Source organism: Aythya fuligula, chromosome 27 (genome assembly GCF_009819795.1).
Source record: "Aythya fuligula isolate bAytFul2 chromosome 27, bAytFul2.pri, whole genome shotgun sequence".
Lineage (NCBI taxonomy): Eukaryota > Metazoa > Chordata > Aves > Anseriformes > Anatidae > Aythya > Aythya fuligula.
Genome location: NC_045585.1, coordinates 3,389,257 through 3,411,728, shown reverse-complemented (window position 1 = coordinate 3,411,728; position 22,472 = coordinate 3,389,257). Strand labels below are relative to the sequence as shown.

The following is a 22,472-nucleotide window of genomic DNA, read 5'->3' as shown; positions in this document are numbered from 1 at the left end:
GATCCTGCACCCTGGCAGGCTGCTGAGGAGGAGATGCTGGGGACACATCGGGGTGGGGGTCCCAGATGCCCTCCGGCACGGCCACCAGGCCTGGGTGCCCAAACAGCACCCTTCAGAGGAGGGAAAACTCTCACTTCGCTGCCTGAATCCCCCCCCCTAAACCACCTCTGGGGGCCCGGTGAGCACGGGGCGAGGGGATGGGGTCTCTTGGGGGGTCCCTGCGGTGATCCCACTGCCCCCACCTCCAGCGGGTGCCTTTCATCCGCGGGATTTCAAAGCCCTCGGAAAGCCCAAGCGGGAGCGCGGTCGGTGCCCCATGGGACGGGGGCGAGAGCGAGGCACGGCTGCTCCCCCCTTCCCAGGGGGGCTGGCAGCTTTAATTAATGCTTACGAGCCCCCCGAGGGGTGTGGATGAAAGCAGCTGGGACCAGGCAGAGTTACTGTGGGGCTGCAGGCAGGGAGGCGCGCGGGACGAGGGTTTTTCCTGACCTACTTTCCTACCTGCGCTCGCACCGGTGGTGCCCATCCCTCCCGGGGTGTCCTGAAGGAAATCCCCAAAACGCAGCCGCCCAGCCAGGGGCAGAGGTGTTGGGGGCTTCCCCAGGTGGCTCCCGGCCCCGCATCCCCCTCCCCAAAGCCAGCATCCCCAAACCAGGCACCCCGTCCCACCCCGACGGGGAGCGATGTCCCCGACCCAAAAGGGCACCGCTTCTCCAACTGGTCCCAGTGTCCGGGCGGCACTGGGAGCCGTGAGTCAGCGGGGCGAGCGCGGGGCCGAGGTCGCGGGGCCACCGTCCCCTCCCCGCCCAAACAATAAGACATTTCATCCGCGGCTTGGTCCACTTTCAAGCTCATTTCCTGGAGGATTATCTCATCGGGCTTTGCCCTTATCGCAGCGCTCGCCGGAGGAGGAGTGCGGAGCGCCCGGCTGACACCCCCGTGCTTGGAGTGGGGAAACTGAGGCACGGCGACCCTCCGGCCCCACGGGTGATGGATGCACGGGGCATTTCTGTGGCATCCATGCTCCCCTGCACCCCAAAAAGTGCTGGGTGCTCAGCCTCGGGCACTTTGGGGCCGTAATTTCTCAGCCTCGTCAGCGGGGCCGCTCTCCCCGGGAGATTAACGCTGCCGAGATTAATGATGGCCCAGCGGAGGTGGGCGGGAGGCTGCCGGCTGCTTCTTCACCATTAACCAACACCCGGCGACTTCAGCCAGGGCCAGACACTCATCTTCATCCTCCTCCTCCTCCTCCTCAGGTTGCTCCCTCCTCGTTTTCCAGCCCCAGCCCCAAACCCCGCTGATTTCCGAGCTCCCCGTGGTGCCGGCATCCCGGCGCACGGCGCGGCCTCTTGCTTTCCTCACCGGGGACGTGCCCGACGGCTCCTTCTCCCCGCCAGCGCCCGGCCCGACCCGATTTTCCAGCCGGGCGGATCGGAGGTGCACGAGGTCGGCTCATGAGTCAGTGCCGTGGCCCCAAAACGAAGCCGTGGCCCCGAAATGAAGCACGGGGGGGCGGCCAGATGGGCTCCCCCCTGCTCCCCGTCCCCAAATAACTCAGCAGAGACACAGTGGAGGTGACAAATCACCCTTCAAACACCCGTCTTCGGTGCACCTGCCTTGCCAAAGGCCCTTCTGGGGCAGGAGGAGGTTTTGGGGTGCTGGGGAGCTTCGCCCCGTGCGCTCCGGGACCGGTGGGCAGCTGGCACCGTGGCACGGCACGGCAAAGGGAGTTTGTGCCCCAGGCAAAGCCGGCTCTGGTGCTTCAGGTGTTTCTCTGATGACAGCACCAGGCTGCTAATGAGGGCCTGAGAACTGCTGCAGGGCCTGGAAATGCCAAGAAACCCCAAATAAAAGCTGGCACGCTGCAGCAGCCCGGCAGGGAAGCGGGAAGCCGCACGGGCCGGCCGCCTGCGCACCTCTCGGCAGAGGGTGGTGGAAGCAGAGGGAGCCACGGCACCAGCCAGCAGGTGCAATTAAACCTCGAGATCTCGCTCTAATTAAGCGTGTCCCAGAAGGGAAGGAAAAGGGGTGGAAAACGAAGGGGTCTCCATCCTCCTGCGGGATGCGCATGGGCAAAAACAATCCCTAAAATGTGCCCCACGGCTCAGCGCGTGCTCTGCTGGTGGCCGAGGATGGAGGGAGCAGGAAAATCAGGAAAAAGGCCAAAAACCAGCTCTGGAGCCACTTTTTGCAGCTGTATTTCTTCGCTCGGTCTCGCTGGACGCTGAATTCCCCCCCGCAGGAGGGAGTTTCCCCCGGCGGGGTGCAGCGGGCAGCCGGGGCTGAGCTGCCGGATCGAGAGCTCGAAGCGAGCGCCGCCGCCTCGGGATCTGATGAGTGGCTCTGACATTTCGCAGACCACAAGCTATTATCTCCCATCGCGTGAAAATACAAAGGCGGCTGCAAACCTTTGGGCTTGGAGGGGGGAGGAAGACAGAGGGGGGGGGGGAAGTGGAGCGAGCTCCTCGCTGCGCGGGGAGGAAAAACCTTCGTGCTGCTGGCACGGCACCGGGGCCGCTTTTGGTGCCCCCAAGCAGGAGCAGAGCTGGTGCCCGGTGGTTGCACGGCTGGAAAGTGGCTTCCCCGGGAAGGGATCCGGCTCTGGAAGGGGGAAAATGAGGCTCCAGGAGGGTTCAGCCCTTTGCCTGGGGTTGCAGAGCAAAAAGGATCGATCGGGAAGGCTTGGGAAGGGTCCGGGTGCTCCTCCCGATGAAACAAGCTGCTTTATCCCGTCCGTCTGTCCGACCATCCCGGCGTCTGCACAGCCACGCGTGCTCACACCCTTTGCGCCCTTGGGCTGTGGAGCCTCACCCGCTTCTCCTCGCTCAGCTTGGAAGCCATCCGGAGGGCTGGAGGAGCAGGGGGTTATTTTTAGTGCTCCCAATTTCCCCCCCCCCCCCCCTTGGCTTCTTCATTTCCCACGGCTCGGGAGAGCGCGGAGCTGGGCTGGAGCAGGAGGCTGCACGTGGAGGTCAGGGTTTAGTGCCCTCTTCTGGAGGCTGTGGCCTCTCCGTGCCTCCGCTGAGCGCCTCCAGCACCCTCCTGGCTGCTGCCTCCAGCAAAGGGCACCCAGTCCTCTGCAGGGTTTTGGACACCTCTCCGGCCCTGGGGTGGTGCCGAGGTGACCCTGGGTGCCACCGTCTATGCTGGAGGTGGCACTGCCACCTGACTCAGGACCCAAATAAAGCAACAAAAGGGGATTCTGGACCCAAATGAAGTGACAAAAAGGGGCTGCCCTAAGGCTGAGTGAGATGGAAAGCCCAGAGCCGGGCTGCGAGCTGTGCCAGCAGTGTCACCCACCAGGTGCATCCCACACCATGGGCATCCCACACCACGGGTACCAAAGGAGAGGACCACAGCAGAGCAGCACAGGAGCTTGCTGAGCATCTTGGCCACAGGATCAGGCCCTCCTTCCTTATTTTTACGCGCACCCAAAGGTGCTCTCACTTCTCCTCGAGGTGCTGCCTCCATGCCACCACACGAGATCCAATGTGCGGGTGGCTAAATCAGCGTTCATTCCTCCGCATCCCTGGGGATGGATGTGGTTAAAACCCTCAAGACACCAAAACCCAGTCCTGTGCTGGCTCTTTTAGGACTCCAGCCCTGCTCTTTGGGTGCCGGGGCTCTAGGATGGGCTGCCAGAGGGTGTTGGGGTCTGGACTGGCCAAGCTGGTGGCACAGCAGTGACGAGGATGAGGATAACCTTCATCCAGCTGCCGAGCTAACAGGCTGCAGAGAGCCACAGCTGGCTGACAAACTGCGACGCTCACACATCAGGAGCTGCAGCTCAAATCTCCTCTGGTGCATTCATGGGTGTCCCAGCCCCAGCACCCTGTGGTGGGGATGTGGCTGCGTGGCCCCGGTGAATGGGGCTCCTCCGACCGCTCCGCTGGCAAGGGGGTGCCTTCAGCGCATGTCATTAAGGAGCAATTAATGAGTCAGGAAAATGAACCGAGGGGCAGAAATAACCCTAGGAAGCAGCAGCCTGCACTAGACGCAGCCCCACACCAGGTATTTTTTTTGGGGTCTCCTCCAGGAGCTGCTTAAGGCAGCGCAGGGGTGCGCACCGACCTGCCCTGCCTATGGAGCTGCCGGAGGGGTCCCGGGTGGGAAAGTTTTGACATTTCCCTCGTGGGACCCTTGTGAGCCGCAGTGCCCCGTGCTCGAGCGACGGCTCTGCTCGTGCATTTTGGGGAAGGAGCTGCTGGTTTGTGGTTTGCAGCACGGCTCCGTGCCCGTGTTGGGCACCCCAAGCTGTAGGGTGTCCCAGGGCCCAGGAATGGCCTCTTTTGCCCCCTTGTCCCCATCCGTGCACCATTTCGGGACGTGTCCTTGCTCCGCAGCAGCTGGGAGTTGGCAGGCGTTGTGTCAGGGCCCTTTGAGCAATCCCTTGCTAAACCTCTCCGGTTCTGATCCCTATCTCTGCGCTCCGGCGCTGACGAAACTCCAGCAGCTCGGGGATGTGCTGGGGAGGACGCGCCCCGATTTCACAGCTGCCAAGACCTCCCCCTGCTTCCGATCCCGCTAGCCAGGTGATTTCCAGCTGCCTTGCCAAGCATTCCTGCCACCCCACCAGGACATCCCACCCCAGCCTCATCCCTCTAAGAGCGCACCGACAACACGAGCATCCCCAGCACCCCGGGCGCACGGCGTTTGGGCTGCAAATCCCAAAGTCAGCACCCGAAGCAGGGCTCCCAGGGGCACGGTTTGCTCCTTACCCAGCGAGAGCATCTCCTCGGGGCCCAGGGCGATGTGCTGGCCGGCCGGCTGCTCGTACAGGCGGAGCTGGTAGCGGTGGTACCCGCTGCGAGGCGGGGGCGTGGGGCGCACATAGTCTGGGGATGCAAAAGCAAAAGCATGAGCTTGGTGCTGAGCTGGATCACCACCCCCTTCAAGGCTGGGAGCCCCCCAAACCCATCCCAGGTGTCCCATCCTGGGGGCAGAGCTCAGTTTTGCCCCATAAGGCTGGGGGATCCAGGTGGTGGCCAGCCCCACGTCGGCTCAACGGGGCACAGCCGGCTCTTGAAGTCCTCTTGCAGCAAGTTTTGGCTGCAGGTGGATTCTTTTGGGGTTGGGGTGAGGGAGTTTGGGGTTATGGGCTCGCTTTGCAGAGGGGCAGGTCCCCTTCACAACCCCTAACACATCCCAAAAGGGAGCCAGACGTGGAGGGGACACGTCAGCGCGTTGTCACCAGCCGCTGTCCTCTCCGTTGGATCGGAGGCTGAGGGCACAGAGGACGTGATGTCCTCTCTCCCCACACCCCAAAAGGGATACAGCCTGTCGGGGTGTGAGCTGCATCGCCTCATCTGGCCCGTGTTGAACCCAAAATCTTTGTTCGTGCAACATCACAGGCGTTGTTGGGATTCACCTGCTTTTATCTGGGGTTTTTCTTTTTGATTGTCCCTCCACCCCCTTTTTTTTTAATTATTATTATTATTTTTTTTTATTTTTTGCTCTGGTTTGGAGCTCTTCCAGCAGCTGGGGAGTTTTTTAACCACTTTTGCCTCTAAAAAAAAAACCCCAAAGCCTGAAGTGGTGGCTGCTGTTTCAGCCAGCCCCCAGCTAACCACAGCTCGGCTGCGCTCTGCAGGACCCCGGTGCCTGTGCCTCGTGTCCAGCTCTGTCCCCGCTGGGGACAATGCCACCACCTCCTGTGGCTTGGTGAGGAGGTGAAGCTCTCCCCCATCACCACCACGAGACGTTCTCCATCCTCTGGGTCTCTCCATCGTTGCCCCAAGTCCCATGGCGTGTGGTACCCAGCCCCTGCAGCTCCTCGGCTTATCCAAAAACGTCCCCAGGAGAGCGGGGATGGCACCGGCGTGTCCCCCTGGCTGTGCCCACCCCAGGTGAGCGCAGCCCCCATCCCACTCACCCGTCAGCACGCGCCCTTTGAGGTCCCCCGTCCTCAGGTCCGTGCCCTGGAACGACAGGAGGAGGGAGGTGAGATGCTGCCGACCCCCAGGAGGATGAGGATGTTGGGGGCACGAAGCCCTCCTGCACCCCCCCCAGCTGCACCCACCTCATCCCAGGTCTTTATTTGGGGAAATTCCAAGCCTTTTGCTCACAAAACCCACCAGCAAGCCAACATCTCCTGCCGAGCATCCCCAACGGGGGCGCGAGGGGAAGGTTTTTGGGGAGGGGGTGATGCGACGTGGCCGAGGGGTCTGGATAAATGGGAAGGGGGCCCCGTCAGCCTCATCCTGCCCCTGCTGAGCCGCCTCACCCCTGACCTGCTGCACCCACTGCTCTTCCCAGCTGGCCCCCACCTCCCAGCACTGCTTCCAGCGCTCGTAAATCCTCGTCTGACTGCACCCGTTATTCCAGTCCTGCCCACACACACGCCGCTGCCAGGGCTCCTCCGTCCCAACCTGCCCTGGGAGTTATTACCCAGAAGAAAAAAAAAATAAAAATAAAAATAAATAATAATAATATATATATATATAAAAAAAAAATTTAAAGATGCATCAGATAACTGCGAGCCCAAGTGCACGTGGGGAACATGGCTGGCTCCCCGGCGTTTGGGGGATCAAAGCTCTGCCCTTCTCCACGGCTGCTTTTCACTGAGTCACGGCTGCGTGTGGCACGGCAAAGGGTTCACCTGGAAGCCAAACCCGCCGGGTCCCCAGCCCTCGGCAGCCAGAGCCGAAAATATCCCCACGGCAGCGATGCCGACCACATTTTTGGGCAGTGTTGGGTCCCTTGGGTGCCGGGAGAGAAGCACCCGGGGGCTCCTCCGGACACTCTCCCTTCCCAGATGCGCAAAGAGACCCAAAACCCAAGCAGCTCGCCCCAAAAGCGAGCCGGGCACGTCGCCAGCTCCCTCCTCTCCTTCAAAGGCAGGGGCTGAGGGTTGTTCTGTGCCGGGTAGGGCTGCTCCCGTGCGGGGACCTCGCTGCTATTCCTGGCTTTGCCCAGGGCTTATCGGGAGAGGCCGGGCCTCCTCCCTGTTTCCCTGCCTGCTAATGTGGGTTCCTGCTCGCCCCGAGCCGCAGTGGGTTCGCGCTAGCCCCGGGGGTGGGAGAGTCAAAGGATAAAGCTCCTTTTAAGAGGAGAGAACAGGAAGAGGGCGGGCGGGAGAAAGTAGGGACAAGCACTGTAAACCCTGCCTATTTTTTTTTTTATTTTATTTTAATATATATATATTTATGTACAGTAAACAGCTCTTTTAAAGGCAAAAGGGGCGCGTTGGCAGGGGGCTGCCCTGAGCCGCAGGAGAGGCTGGCGGGGTCGGCGCGAAGCCTCCCCGCCGAAGATCCCCGCCACGAGCCGAGCTAATGGATGCTGCTGAGCTGCCGGCTTTATTAATGCCCTTTTATGAGAGCATTAGCAGTCCCTAATGACACCATTTGAGCTTTTTTCTTTCCCTCTTTTCCCCCCGCCGAGGACAGAGAGGTTTCCAACTCTCCCGTCCGCGCGGTGCCGAGCTGCTCTGGGCAGCCTGCCCCGCGCAAACAGCCTCAAAAATCGGTGCCACGGAATTTTCTGTGCCAGAAATTCCCCTCTGGCCCCTTTTTCCTTGCTCAATAGGGTGGCGAAAACGCTTCCCCCCATTCCCAGCACCCTTGGAGGCGAGGCACCGAGCCTCCCCGGGCCGGCCCTCGGTGCTGCCTGCTGCACGCCGAAGCGCAGGGCGGAGGGGATAAATAAATACAAATTAAGGAGGCAGTGAGTCACATTTTGTTTTCCTCTTGATCTTTTTTTTTTTTTTCTTAATTCCCTTTCTTCCCCCTCTCCCGAACGTGTCTGATCCCATCGGAGAGGAGGGGAAAGGGCTGGGTGGCGAGCGCGCCAAGCGATTCGCCCGGGCGAGGACGGAGGGTTATGGAAAGTGGGTGTGGGAATCGGCACAATCGCTGGCAGGGAACCAGCACAAACAGATGACGGATGGGACCCGGGGCTGAGCAGCAGAGCGGGGCTGGGATGGGACGGATGGGACCCAGGGCTGAGCAGCAGAGCAGGGTTGGGGCGCTCCCCGGAGCGCACCCGGGGGACCTTGGGGACCTCGGGGACACCGGGGTGAGGGTGAGGGGCTCGGCTGGGTGCCAGGGGGGCCACGTCCCACGGGGGTGCCGGCTGCGCTGCTCTCATTAACCGCTAATTAGCCAAGTGGGGAAGTTAATCCCCAAACGAGCAGGGCGCCTCCTGCGCTGCTCACTTGCGGGGGCCACGGCGGCTTCAAAGCCGGCACAGCCAGGAGCCCAGATTTGTTCTTCTGCCTTCCTGTGATCTTCGTAATGAGGTCGGGATTGATGAATCGCCTCTCAGCATCACGGGGGGAGCAGCGAGGGGAGGGCAGAGCCACCCGGGTGGTGAATCCAGCCTCCTGCGAGCGGACCAGAGGCTTGGGAGCAGCGGTGGAAAATGCACGATAACCAAAACTTGGTGTGGATGGAGCTCACCATGTCCCTGCACAGAAACCTGCCCCTTTTGGGGTTTTTCCCGGTGCATGATCCCTGCTGACCCCAAACACCAGCAGGGTGGGATTGCTCTCATCCCAACCAGAAATGCTCGGGCTCATCCTGCTCCGAGCTTTATGACGGAGGGCATGGAAGAGAAACCCTAATCCATCAGGATGCCCAAGAGGGAGAAGGGCAGAGCCCAGCGAGCCCCCAGCACCCCCAGACCTCAGCATTCCCCAGCCCAGCTCCCGTCCACGTTTTGGGTTGCTTTCACATGAATCCCACCATAACCCCCTCTCCTAACCACCTTCTGTTTCTCTTTACGCACATGCAGAGGGCAGGAGATGGACCTGCTGCTCCTCACTGCACAAAGACAAGAATGGTGAGGAAACCCCAAATCTGGGCAGTTTGGTGCTCCACCACCACCATGAGCACCTGCTTGATGCTGTACAAGCCCCAAAACCATCCATTTTTACCCCAACACCATGCCACGGCACCATTTTCTTAGAGGGACAGCTCGAGGGGACACATCACCAGGCAGCATCCCCACAGCTTTGTGGGGTCAGCACCCCCAAGAATTTACCCCAATAGCTTTGGGGATCATTAGGCAGCGATTCCTGCTCGGCGTGGCCCTGCTTTATTTTCTTCTCGATCGCTATAAATGGGGAAGGCCACCATAAAAATATATTGAAAAATAAATATCAGGCACGGCTGTAATTTAAATTAATGCTCGCCTGCTACACCCTAATGCCCCAGGGAAGGACATGCTATAGGGTTATTAAGTAAGCAAAATAAACATAAATCACCTCGGCGTTTGGCCCTTTGCAACATTTTTTTTTTTTAATCTAGGAGCAGGAAAGCAGCCGAGACGAAGCGCTGCGCCGAACAACCCGCCTGGAGGCCTCCCTCCTGGAGGACAAGGGACAAAAATCCCAGCATGGGGACCAAAATCCCAGCACCGGGACAGGATTCCCAGCGCCAGGACAGGATTCCCAGCACCAGGACAGGATTCCCAGCACCGTTCCAATTGAGGGAGGCTCTGCTGGGTGGATTTCCAGCCGGCGACGACACCTGCCTGGCTTAGGCGTTGCTGGCACCCGCGATTTGCCTATCTGCCTCTTTCGTTAGCTATCTAGGTTAGGGGTCCACGCCAGCGGGGCGGAGGCAATGATGACACCCAGGTGGTTTTGAAACTTCAGCCAAAACATTTCTGGCGAAAAAGGAAAGGGGGGGAGAGCACCGGGCTGCTGCAGAGGTGGGGTGGGTGCCGCGAGCGATGATGGGCTGGGGACTGGAGGCTGCCACGAGAGCCTCCCCGCTGCGCCTTCACCCCTGGGACCCCGGCGGATAAGTGTCAGGGTTGGCTTAAGCAAGAAAATTGCCCCAGTTGAATAAAAAGGATGATTTAAATCAGCTTAAGGAAGGCTCTCCGATGCTCCGATTGCAGCCTGCTCCGGCTTTTCCCCACGGGCAGCGGCTGCGCACGCCGGGACCTGGCACCCAAAGGACCCCGAGCGCTGTCGCAACCCCCCCGAGCCGGGTGTAAAGCAGGATAAGAAATGATGGAAGCGATCACCAATAACAAGAACATGTTGGTAGCAACCCCAGCTCGCATCTGCCCGGGCTTTGTCTCGGGGTGTTGCAATTACCAGCGAGCTCCCGGTGGAGCTGGCACCCTGACACACCGACCCGGCTGTCCCTTAGGGTGCAGGGTGACCAAGGTGGGGATATTTGGGTGGGTTTTGCCCCCACTCCGCCTGCAACACCCATTTTCTGGGGGCTGCACACCTGCGACGCTCCCCAGGGCTCTTGGGAGGGCTGGGGCATCATCAAAGCGCTGCCAAACTCCAGGGGAAGGTGCACTGCGGGGAGGACAGAGAGATGCAAGAGCCAAAAGCAAAGCCCCCAAGATTTCAAAGCAGGGAAAAACCTCGAACCGGCCAGAAAAGAAAAAAAAAGGGCTGGGAAGAGCTGGAAAGGTCCTTTCCATCCCAAGCCTGTGCTGTTCTCAAGAGTGGAAAACTTGGTGCTCCTTGCGTGCGTGTAGCTTTAAGATTAGCTTGCTTTTCCAGCAGCAGATTTCCGGAGGATTCTTGGAGAAACACCAAATTTTGCCTAATTCAGACATTTAAAGGACCGGGAGCCTGGTTCTGAGCGGAGCAGAGCTGAGCCTGCACCGACACCCTGCCCTGGGGCGGGAGGGATGGAGGATGCGCCCGCGGGGTCACCGCAGCCTGTGGGGCCGGGGAGGTTTTTGCATCGGGGTTTGCAAAGCACCAGCACGTTCCCAGCCACCCAACGAGCACCAAACAGCACTGAGCACCTCTACGGGCACGTGTCACGCTCCTCCACCCGCACAGGCACTCGGGAGGCACAAAATTTCCTTTTTGGCACGAGGGGGCCCGAATTTTGGGGGTGACGCTGGCACGACCGCAACGCCTGGCGCTGCCTTTGGAGGCGCGACGCTCCAGGGGGTGCTGCCCCCGGGGCAGGGGGCACGAACACGGCCCCGCGTGCCCCAAAAAACCTCCCCTGCAAATTCCTCCTGCCCCGGCCGTCTGATCCCCAGCCCGGCACCTTCCCCGTGCGCGGGGGTGGATCAAAGCCCGCGCGTGCCAGCCCTGCAACCGCTCTGGGCCAACTTGGCTATTTCGGCATCCCTAATCTGATGGGAGCGCGGGGGAAGGAGCGTGGGGCTGGGGTTTTACTTTTTCTTTCTTTCTTTTTTTTTTTTTTCTTTTTTTTTCCCTTCCCCTTCCGCTGGTCAAAAAGTCTCCCCCTTCGCAGCTGGTGACGAAAAGCCAGGAGCGAGCGGCTTTGGCCCCTGGCGGCGCATCCGGGTGCCTCGGGCTCGGCCTCGCAGCCGCTTCCTGACAGCAGAGACTTGGCAGCCTGCAGGAGGAGAGTCCGGCACGGTCTCCCCCCCAGGGACGTGGTGAATTTGGACAGGAAACGTCTCCAATTGGAGCGTTTCCCCCCCTGCTTTTTTATATTTTTTTGCAGGGAGGGGGGGATCCTTGAAGGAGGAGAGCTTTGGGGTGGCCGTGATCTCTCTGGGTTGATTTAGGTGATGAGAAAAAGCCAGGCACACTTTTTTTTATTTTTTTTTTTCCCAGTGATTTCTGTTGCCAAGCATCCCATGGTCCCTGGGGTCGGGATTTTGGGATCTGGGGCTGTGGGACCCCCGCTGGCATCATCGGGGCTGCCCCATCCCGAGGATGAGGGGTTAAACGCGCTGCGGTTATCCGGCTGCAGCGAGGCTGCCAAGCTGCTCCGGTGCCACGGACTTCCCTTTTTTCCATAAAAGTCCACCGGATCCCGGATCCTGGATCCCACGGGGCGCTCGGGGCGCACGCAGGGCGCGGAAGGAGGGGGCCCGGCCGCCCCACCTGGGGCGCGTGCGAGCGCCGGGGGCCGTTTGGGCAAAACCCCCTGCTCCTCCCCAAAACCCACAGCGGCGAGCTGGGGGAAATCGGGGGCGAGTTTCCCCGTGGCTGTTTGTCGAGAGGGACCGAGGGAGAAGAGAGAAGAGAGAAGAGAGGGTGGGGGGCTGGCCCCCAGGCCATACGAGGGGCGTTGAATTGGGGCCGGGTGTTTGGGGTGAGCAGCCTGGGTCGGATCCCCGCCGCTGGCTGCAAGCCCCCGCGCTCGCAGCTGTATCAGTTACAGCACAGACGAGATGTCATCACCCCGTGCCTTGCATCAGAAGCGTCTTGCAACGAAGAAAGCCAAATTTTTTTTTTTTACAGCCGAGGTGCGCACGCACACACACCGAGCGAGCCTGGGTAATTAACTTAATAGCTTTCTTACAGAATGCCCCGTGAGTGATGCTCAACATATTCAAGTGTTGACAAGACGGCGCTGAACCCGACGCCTACACCATGGGCAAGCCAGGCACCGAGCGCAGACACACCTTCATTGTCTGAAACTCGTAGTAAAACCCCAGCCCCGCGTTGTGAAACGGCAGCCGTGCAGATGGGGCTGCAGCCCGCGGGGAAGGCGCCCGTAACCCTACAGCTGCCGGCACGGGGAAAGCTCTGGCTGGCCCCTTCCACCAGCCTGGATGTGGTGCTGGTCCCGTTGGGAAGGATTTGGGTTGTTGGTGTAGGGGAAAGTTGGGCACCCGTTGGTGTTGTGGCATCTCAGCAGGGCTTTGTCCCCATTCCCCAGCCCAGAGAAGCTGCTCAAGGAAAGTCTTTCCTATAAAACACACGATTTTGGTTAATCTCTGCGTGATGCCAAGGAAAAAACAGGGTGGTGCACCCCATCCTGAGCACCCGAGAAAAAAAAATAAATAAAATAAATAAATCCCTGGAAGAGGGATTTGTGGGGAAACCAGTTTGGATGGGGATGTGTTGTAAGAGGCAGCAGGGCTCCGTCTCCAGGAGACTCAGGGTGGGATCTTGAGTCAGGAAAGTTGCCCAAGAAAGGGTGGTCTTTCCGTACAGGTTTTGCCGGGTTGGGAAAGCGTTCTCCCAGCGGCTGGGACCCGCGTTGTACAACGCGTGGAGCAATCTCCAGCTCTGTCATCATCGTGCTGCTGAGCCCCGAAACCCGGCGGCCCCGCGGCCGCTCTCTGCCCCTCGGCGGCTGAATAAAAGCACCCGAATCTGACCCAGGTTTGCGGGGACCTTGGCCTCGTTCTGCTTCACCCACGGGTGTCTCGGGGAGCTCAGGACCACGGCACGTGGCCGTGCCCCACAAAATGCACGGATGCTGCACCCCATGTGCACGGTCACGGCACGAGCTGCTCGCTCCCGGGCCGCCGAGCGCTGAATTCGCGGGGCTCCGGTGTGCAGGAATTAAGGATTTAACTGGGAGTTAGCTCGGCCTTGTCAGGGAATTAAAGGTTTACCTGCCGCCTTGCAGACGGAGGCTTAGAGGTTTTACAACCGCCGGAGATTTACAGCTCAGAGAAATTTCGACACGGGTCGGTTTCCCCCCGGCAGGGAGGATTTTGGCCAGGGGCTGGGCGCCCTGACGAAACACGGGCAGGTGGGAACGGCGGCGAGAGCTGGGTCCCACTGTGTTTCCAACCAAATCTCAACCCTACGAGGAGCCTGCCAGGGCTCAAAAGGAGCACAAGTCGACCCTAAATTGAGCCTTTCCCTGCCTCGTAACACTCAGCCCTCAGTTCAGCGGGGGTTTTGCGCTCAGGTCCCTTTTCTCTCCGCGGTGGTACCGGGAGATTCAGCATCCCTTGCACTGATGGTGCCGGGGGTCTCACAAAACCAGGGCAGACCCAGAGGGGAGCAGAGGTTGCAGAGCACCAAAGCACGCTTCCCCAAGGGATTTGAAGGGTGAAAGCCCAGCAGGATGCAGGGCAAACCCACCCCAACCCCCTGCAAAGCCAGGGCTGTGCGCTGCCCCGCTATCAGCTCGGATCGGGACGGCGCACGGCGAGGAATTGCAGCCTGCAAACAGGCAGCGAGCAGGGCCAGGCGGAGGAGCAGGGGCTGTGCAACGCCCGGCCCGGGGCGAGCGGGCTCACCCACCCACGCAACGGGAACAGGCAGCTCCTCTTGCAGCGAGGACGGGCCCCGATGGCAGGATGGATAAAGCCGCCCTTGCGCAAGGCGCGGGGATGCGCGGCGGGAGCGAACTTGCTCGGGCTCGGGGCTGCCGGCGGCACGGGGATGGATGGAGGCCCAGGGATGGACCCAAAAGCTCCGTGGGGGATGCTCACGATGGATAGAGGATGGAGCCAGGTGCCGGCCCCTCTGTGTCTACCCGCAGCGGGGTTCCCGTGGTCTCGATCTCTGCTGAATTCATGCCCACGCCCGGTGCGCAAAATGAGGAAAACGACGACTTCTCCCCCAAAACGTGGCCACCCCGAGGTGATGCCAACCCAACTGAAGCAGTGAGGAGTTGGGACCCAATGGGTCAGCACCCACCCAGGGCAGCAGCCGGGTCCCAGCAATCAGAAAGCACCTGGATAAGGTGTTGGGAGCATGTCCGAGCTCATCCCCTCCCCAAATCTGCTCTTGGGGACCTCATTACAGTAGAAGGATGCTGCTGTGGGATGGAGCATCCTCAAGGAGCCCCAATGCTGCTTCCAGCCCCAAACCAAGCCCCTTTCCCCCCGTGCAAAGCTTTAGGAAGCCCGGTGCCACTGGAACCGAGCAGGAACGAGATCAGGGGGTCCTGTCCCCTGCTCTGCCCCCAGCTGGTGACTGTCCTCCCCCGTCCTGGCTGCGTGCTTCCCACTCCTTTGGTACCGGGAGGTACAAAATAGGTTGTTGTTCACGACGGGGCTGGTGATTATTAATAATAACTCTGCTGTTCGTGCTCCAGTTTCCCCAGCGCGCTGGCAGCGTGCCACCTGGGCCCGGTGATTTAGTGCAACTTAATTATTCCCGGCGTTTCATCACCTCTTGTTTTTGATGTCTGTGTCTCCGTCAGCGCCTCACCTTCGTGACTAAGAGAGCCGGGGAAGCTGTTGGAAAAGGGAGAGAAAGGGGGAAAAACCCCGAGCCGGAGGGTGTGGACTCGGCGGCGAGGCGGCTGGGGAGGTTTGGGGAGGTGTCCTGGGGGGACCCTCGGCACGACCCTTTGTGGGGGGACCCTTGGCACATCCCTTTGATGGGGGGACCCTTGGCACCCTAAACGGGGCACGATGGGGAGCCTGGAGCTCAATCCTACAGAGGATGGCTGTGTTGGCCTGAGCATCCCTTCCACCCAGATGTATTTGCACCGGGCGAAGCCGCTGTGCCAAGCGAAACTCCGTCGTAAATAGCAGCCCTTGGTTCTCCTATAGTATTTTCCATCCATTCATCCCGAAGCATGCTAGAGAAGTGGGTGGGTGTCAGTAACCACATTTTATAGGTGCAGAAGCGCTCGCTCAGCGTGCTCAGTCACTAAACTGGTGTCAGGGCTGCCACCGAAGCACCTCCCCGTGCCGCTGGGTGCCCGGTCCCAACCCCATCGCCGTGCCCACGTCCCGGTGTCACCGTCCCTAAATGTAGTGAGGTGGCTGCTGTGATGGATCAGGGGGCTGTGCTTAGCCAGGGGCACTTTCTGCTGCTGTTTTGGGGCATTTGATGAAATAGGGGGGCTTACAAAGGGATCAACACCAGAGGGCTTGGCAGAAAAGGGGAATTCTGCTTGGGATGGCACCTGTGGGATGCAGGGCCAGGACATGGGGATGGGATGGAGCACCGGGGTGCAGGATGGGAGGCGAGGGCAGGATGCGAGGTTAGGATGTAGCACAGGGATGTAGGGACAGGATGTAGGGCCAGGATGAGGATTGGGATTTAGCACAGGGATACAGGGACAGGATTTAGGGTTGGGATGGAGCACTGATATATAGGGCTGGGGTGCAGGAGGATTAAGGCGTAGGGTGAGGATGTAAGGTCGGGGTGCAGGGCTGGGATGCATGGATGGGATGTGGGGTTGGGATGTAGGATTGGGATGCGGGATGGGGTGCTGGATGGGATGTAGGGCTGGGATGGGGGATTGGGATGCAGGATGGGATGCATCACAGGGATGTAGGATGGGATGCTGGCTGGGATGCAGCACAGGGATGCAGGATGGGATGCAGGGTGGGATGCTCACCCTGGCGGAGCAGAGGACAAGCCCAGCAGGTGCCAGCCCCCACGGACCAGCCGAGTTTGGGCAGTGCCCAAAGGGCTTGGGGCCAGGCTGGATGAGATCCCCAGGAGGGCACCCAGCGGCGGGGACACCCGGGCTCCCCTCCAGGCCACGCAAAACTCCGCGAGGGAGCCAGCAAACCGGGGAGCGGGGGCCCGACAAAGCCAGGAATTTTCATTAAAAGGGGAGGGGAGAGAAAAATTTAAAAAAAAATTAAAAAAAAAAAAAAAAGGAAAAGTATTTCCAGTATTTCCCTCTGTGTCTTTGGCCTGGTGCAGCCCTTCTGCTCACTGCTCTGTTTATACATGATAGACAACTAATTAACATCCAAGCCTCTTGAAAGGTCTTTTCAGAGGTAATGTACTGACAGAGGATGTCAGTAAGGAGCAGTGATTTGTCTAAGCACTGATCACATTGTTTCAGACTGAATGAGGTGAATATTAAACTGCTTTAAATGCACTCTTCATAAAGCACTAATTACATACTCCCGGGGGAGTACGGGCAAGGAATACTAAACAGCAGAAAAGTCAACAGAGTGCTTTTTATAGTATGTTGCTGGGTTCTGTGTTTTTCTGTCTTTCTTTCTCTTGTGCGCTCTCTCTCGCGCTCACTCTCTCTCTCTCTCTCTTTTACTGTAAAATCACAGCACGCTGAAGAATACACATTTATAGCACAATGGTTCACATCTAATTATACAGCAATCATTAGTTTTAACCTGGGTGTATTATATTTTCTTTGATATATTGTGCCCCCCGGCATCTCTTCGCATAGAAGGCTTCCAATGGCATTTTCTCCCCTCCCTCGAAAAAAATGTGCTTTTTTCCATCATTAGCATTTGCTTATAATATTTCTTTTTTTTTTTTTTCTCCCCCAAACAAAAATTTTAAATTGGCAGGAATAAAAGGGGCAAGGAGGGGAGGAGGAGAAATCCGTTTAATCAAAATAGGAATCTGTTCCCTCCCTCCTGGAATCGTGCACTTTATTATTACCAAGGTAACTCCGCTGGGTTTTTAAAGGGAGAAGGAAACACAGAATGGGCCATTAATGAATTCCTGCAGATCCTGCTGCACTCCTGGTCCGGCTGGTCCTTACGGGGTGAACAACCAGGCTCCATGCATTATTTATGTCCTAATAGCACAGCGAGGGGTGTGGGGGTCACAACCCAAGCCCCCCCTGCACAGAAAACCCTGAGACCTCATCCTATAAGAGCAAAAAAGAGCAGCGAGAGGCAGGGCCCCGCATGGGAACAGCACAGCCAGAGCACCAGGAGGGGATGGTCGGGGTTATGGGGACAGGGATGGGGACAGGTCTGCCATCCTCAGGGCACAGCATGGGATTTACACACTGGTGTGGATCATACGTGCAAAATATGGCTCAAATATATAGGGTCTGGCTCAGATGCATAGGATAGGGTAGGATGCTTGAGCATGGAGAATGGCTTAAATGCATAGGGCCCAGTTCAGATTAATAGGGTCCAGCTCAGATTAATAGGGTCCAGCTCAGATTTGTAGGGTCCAGCTCAGATGCATAAGCTCCAGTTCAGATTTATAGGGTCCCATTCAGATGCGTAGGGTCCAGCTTGGATTTATAGGGTCCAGTTCAGATGCATAGGGTCCCGCTCAGACTTATAGGGTCCCTCTCAGATTTATAGGGTATGCCTCAAGCCCAGAATATCTAGGCTGCATCTCAAATGCAGGGCCTATAGCTCAAATGCATAAGAAGGGTTCAAACACAGGGGTATGGCTTAAACCTATAGGTTTGGGCTCAAACACAAGGAGTATGACTTAAAACTGTGGGTTTTGGCTCAAACATAAGGGTATGGCTTAAACCTATAGGTTTGGGCTCAAACACAGGGGATATGACTTAAAACTGTGGGTTTTGGACCAAGCACAGCAGGTATGGCTCAGGGTGCATGGGGTATGGCTCCAACGCACAGAGTTTGTAGGTTTGGGCTCAAACACAGAGGTATAGAGGAGGGCTTAAATACGTAGAGTGCATAGGTTTGGGATCAAACCCTTCGGGTATGGATGAAGCAAGTAGAGTGGGATTTGAGGGCATGGAGCGAGGCTCAGACCCACGACGCATGGCTCAGACCCACACCACAACTCCCAGACCCATAAAATAAATCTCAGACCCACACCACAACTCCCAAACCCACACCACGCAATGAAGACCCCAACCCTCCGCGTGCTCAGCACCCCGACCCCACAGCGCTCAGCATCCCCTACAGCCCCCGGGCTGAGCACCCCGCGCAGGGCAGGCGCACGGCGGAGAGCTGGGACCCCGCGCTGCCTCCTTCGAGGTGCAAACTTCCTTGGAAAGGAAGAGTCAGGCAGCCTTTAGATTTTTTTTTTCTCCCTTTAAAGAACATGAAAGAATCTGATAATTACTTCTATCTACCACCCAACTGTACTAATTACCAACCTATTTCTTCACAGTATGACAGACACAGGCTCTCCAAAACACATAGAGATAAATTAGCACTAATTGGTTTTCCTCTGGCTGTTTGAATTAGTATTTAAAGCTCCAATTACAAAGCAGAATAATTACTATTAATGTCCTGTCGCAGTACAAAAGGCAGATATCTCGCGAACAAGTCCAGGTGTATTATTACACTGATTACGGAATATTTAACCTGGCTCGTTAAGACAAAGACATGGGGAAACTTTAAAAAATAATAATAATAATAAAAAAAAAAAACAACAACCAAGAAAGTGGAAGAAAACCCCAGGTAGCTGCAGGGCCCTGCAGGGGATGGAGAGGGGCTTTGAACCCTGCGATGAGAGGGGAACTGTCACGCAGGGCTGGAAAGGGAGCAAAAAAAGGGAAAGGCAGAGAGAGGAAGGGAGGAATGAGACAAGATGGGCTTGTGCCAGGAAATAAAAAGGGATCAGGGGGTTTGAGGGGCTGGAGCTGGGCGAGACGGTGCCGGGATTGGTGCTCCCTGCTCCTGCCTTGGTGGCATTTCACTGGGGCTGAGCTGGGGCCCTGCATCCCAAAACAGGACCCCTCACCCCTTTCCTGCAGGTATTCCTGACCTGGTATCACTCTTCAATCCCATCCAAGCTGCCCCAGACCCCAAGCACCATTTGGCACCTCGTGGTGCCCCCAGGAGCGCACGGCCACGTCCCCTGTGTCCATCCTGGCACCAGGAGAGGGTCCGGCAGGGGCAGCACTGGGGAATTTGGGGGTCTCACCCCCCACCTTGTGCCACAGGGATGGGTGCCACAGCACCCAGGATGTCACGGGGAGGGTGGGAGAGTGGTTTCCAGGCTCACCCCCCCGAGATCCTCTCTGCGCAGCCAGCAGGGCGTTGGGCAACGCGCGGTGCCCGTTTCATCACCGGGGCGTACCAGCAGTGCCCTCTGCTGCTCCTGTCCCCTGCCACCGGCCTGGGGACACCCCAGGGGACACCTCAGGGTCCTCAGGGATCATCCTACAGCTCCGTGGCCTTTACAGGTGGCTCTGATCCGAGCCACTCTGTGGCTCACTTGGGATTTGGCAAAAGTTGTTGTCCCTGCTGCCAACCCTGGCCGTGCCACCGGCATCTCCGAGGGGTCACCGAGGGGGTGGCGAGGGTGACAACATCAAGCCCCGAGCTTGCAAAACCCCAAGCATCACAAGCAAACACCCCTGGAGCCGTGCAAACCCCCAAGGGAACCTCCCCTTGGCACGCGCCGGGCACGGGCAGGCTCCTCGGCGGCACCCATGGGTGCCCACGGAGCGGGGGCAGCAGCACCCATGGGCGTGGGGAAGGCACGGGGGGGCCCGTGGGTGCGGAGAGAGGGGCCGGGGAGGGGGGGGAAGGCCGGGGAGGGATTTCTTTTTAAGAGCTAAGGTGGGTGGCGTGCGGGGATGCCAGCTGGCGATGGGCTCTATTTCTACTGACAAGGCTTTACCCTGTAGGTGTGAGGAATTCCAATTAAATATTCAGCCTATTTGTCTGTGTGTGGGAGAGGGTTTGCTGTGCAGGAGGAAAGCCTCGCGTTCAGCTCCGTAGCTAACCATTAAGAGAGAAATTAGCTCAGTTCATCAAGGGAAGCCAGCGGAGGGTTTTCCTCGCTCTCCTACCTTGTTCCGGCTCTCGCTCAGGCGCAGCGGGGAGAGCGAGCGGCCACGGGGAGCCCTTTGGGTTGCCTTTTTCCAGCCAAACAAGCAGGAGAAGAGGCCAAAACGGGGGGAAAAAACCCATTCCTGGGAGCGCAATCCTGGCCCCGTGGCTCCCAAGCAGCGATCGATGCACGGGAAGAGGGGTCGGGGGGCAGCCAGGCTGACAGATTTAATTGCGCTCGCATTTACCGGCCACCTCCTTCCCCAGCCGCTCGCCGCGCGCTAATTAATCGGCTGCCACCCAAAGCTGATGATCTTTTGAAGCCGGCCGGCAAAAAGTTCAAGCTTTATTGATTAAAGGCCCTTTTGGCATTCAGGGAGCGGATCAATGGGGCTTAAAGGATCTCCGGGGGGTGATTTGGGGACGGGCTGGGTGCCCCCACCACCCCCTTTCCCTTGGCACAGCAGCGAAGCGCCCTGGGCTAAACCCCTCCGGGTGCACGCACTTTTCTGGTCAAAACACCCCTCTGGGGTGGTTTTGGGGATGTTTCCAACCAAAAATACAAAGCCAGCACAGGAGGAGCCACGGGTTTCGTCACTGGTTTTGGAGCTCGGTGCGTTTCTGCCGTTGTGAAATAACTTTCCGGGTTTTTTTTTTTCCAAATTTTAAATAGAACCCGAAGCAACCATAATTTAAAAAAAAAAACGGACTTTTTCACGAAACCGCAAATGATATCCTGTTTCCCTCATGCGCAGTGCCTGTATTTTGTGGAAGTAAAGTTGTTCGTAATGGGAATAAAGCCGTAATGGGAATAAAAAACTCTCCCCAACGAAAGCAGCCTCTGGCTGCCCCGGGTGATGGGCACCACTCGGAGCAGGGTCGGAGGCTGGGCACTGGCAAGAAACCGCCTTTAATCAGCTCCAAATCCTCCCTGTAAATTCCAGGTGAAAAATTTAATCCTTTCTGCCAACTCCTGCCGTGCCACCTCCAGGGACGGCCGGGGACTTTGCTGATGTGTCAGCCCCAAAACAAATCCGTGAGCAGAGCCTCAGCCCCCGGTCCCGAGGGGACGCTCCCTGCCCACCACCCCCTCTCCGCTGGGGCGCACAGGGTGACCCCTTCTGCTTTTCGGGATGCTTTCAGGTAGCAAATTTCCCCTGGTTTTACTGATGCCCTGCAAGCTCTGGGGGGCAGAAACCACCTCTTTGGGGCTCGAGCATCCCCATCTCCGCGTTCGGACCCAAAGATGCCGATGCAGCCCCACTCCCGATGCTCCCCTGGCAGCACCTGCGGGTTCGGGATCGATTTTACATACACATATTGTTGTCTTTTTTTCTTTTTTTTCCTCCCTTTCTTTCCTTTAAAATCCGAAGCCAGAAACTCCATAGCAACCCGCGGCTCCCAGGGTCTGACTCCAGCGCTGTGATCGCGCTGTCACTTCGTTTAAGGCTATACCCCTGTAGGTGTGAGGAACTCCAATTAAGCATTCAGCTGGCTTGCCTGTGTGGGGGGACAGGCTTTGCTGTGGAGGAGGGAAGCCTCGGCGCTCGCGCGGTGACTAATCGCTCAGACACCGCTCGTCTGTGGCACCAGGGGAGGGCAGGGAGAGGGTTTTCCTCCACCGTGCAGCTGCCTCTGCATTCCCTTTTCGGGAGATGTGCGGCTCCCCGCCGGGCTGCGGGGCTTCCAGGCGGAAGCTGGAACCAGCCCAAGCATCTCCCCGGCGCGGCTGGGGCTGCAGCGAGCTCTTCCCGCGACCGGTTGCTTCTTATTTTATTTTTTTTTTTTTTTTCAGGGAGAAATTGGATTTGGGAGGTTTGGGGATGCTTGTTTGCACCGGGGTGCCTCGGGTGGTGCCGGGCTCCCCTTGCCACGGAGCAGTGTTTGGTGTCTCCACCCTGGACTTGCCTTTACACCCTTTGGGTGAGCATCCTTAAATTTGGGTGAGCATCCTTCAATTTGGGTGAGCATCCTTAAATCTGGGTGAGCGTTCTTAAATTTAGGTGAGCATCCCTTTAACTTGGCCGAGCGTCCCTACATTTTGCTGAGCATCCCTAAACTTGGCCGGGCATCCCTAAACTTGGCCAAGAGTCCCTAAAGTTGGCTGAGCATCCCTAAACTTGGCCAGGCATCCCTAAACTTGGCCAGGCATCCCTAAATTTGGCCAAGTGTCCCTAAACTTGGCCAGGCATCCCTAAACTTGGATGGGCATCCCTAAACTTGGCCGAGCATCCCTGAATCTGGACTGGTGTCACTGAACGTGGGCGCCAAGCCCCTCTCCCAAAATCTGCTCCCCTGCAGCGTGCCAGAGCCCCCACGGGAAGCATCTCGTGCTTGGCCCTCTGCCTGGTCCCAAACACGATGGAGAGCTGGATCTGGCCCCACTGGGAGCCCCACAGAGTTTTTTCTCCTCTTGATTCCCACGGAGCTCC

General features: G+C 58.2%; 1 protein-coding gene across 1 annotated transcript in view; it reads right to left on the bottom strand.

The window, feature by feature from the left end:
- PEBP4 (phosphatidylethanolamine binding protein 4) overlaps nt 1-22,472 on the bottom strand; it is a 55,542-nt gene that overhangs the window by 1,099 nt on the left and 31,971 nt on the right. Inside the window, exons 4-5 of the mRNA XM_032203964.1 lie at nt 5,873-5,918; nt 4,719-4,835 (exon numbers count right to left, since the gene is read on the bottom strand). Coding sequence (XP_032059855.1) covers nt 4,719-4,835; nt 5,873-5,918 — 163 coding nt within the window. The remainder of the gene's footprint in view (nt 1-4,718; nt 4,836-5,872; nt 5,919-22,472) is intronic.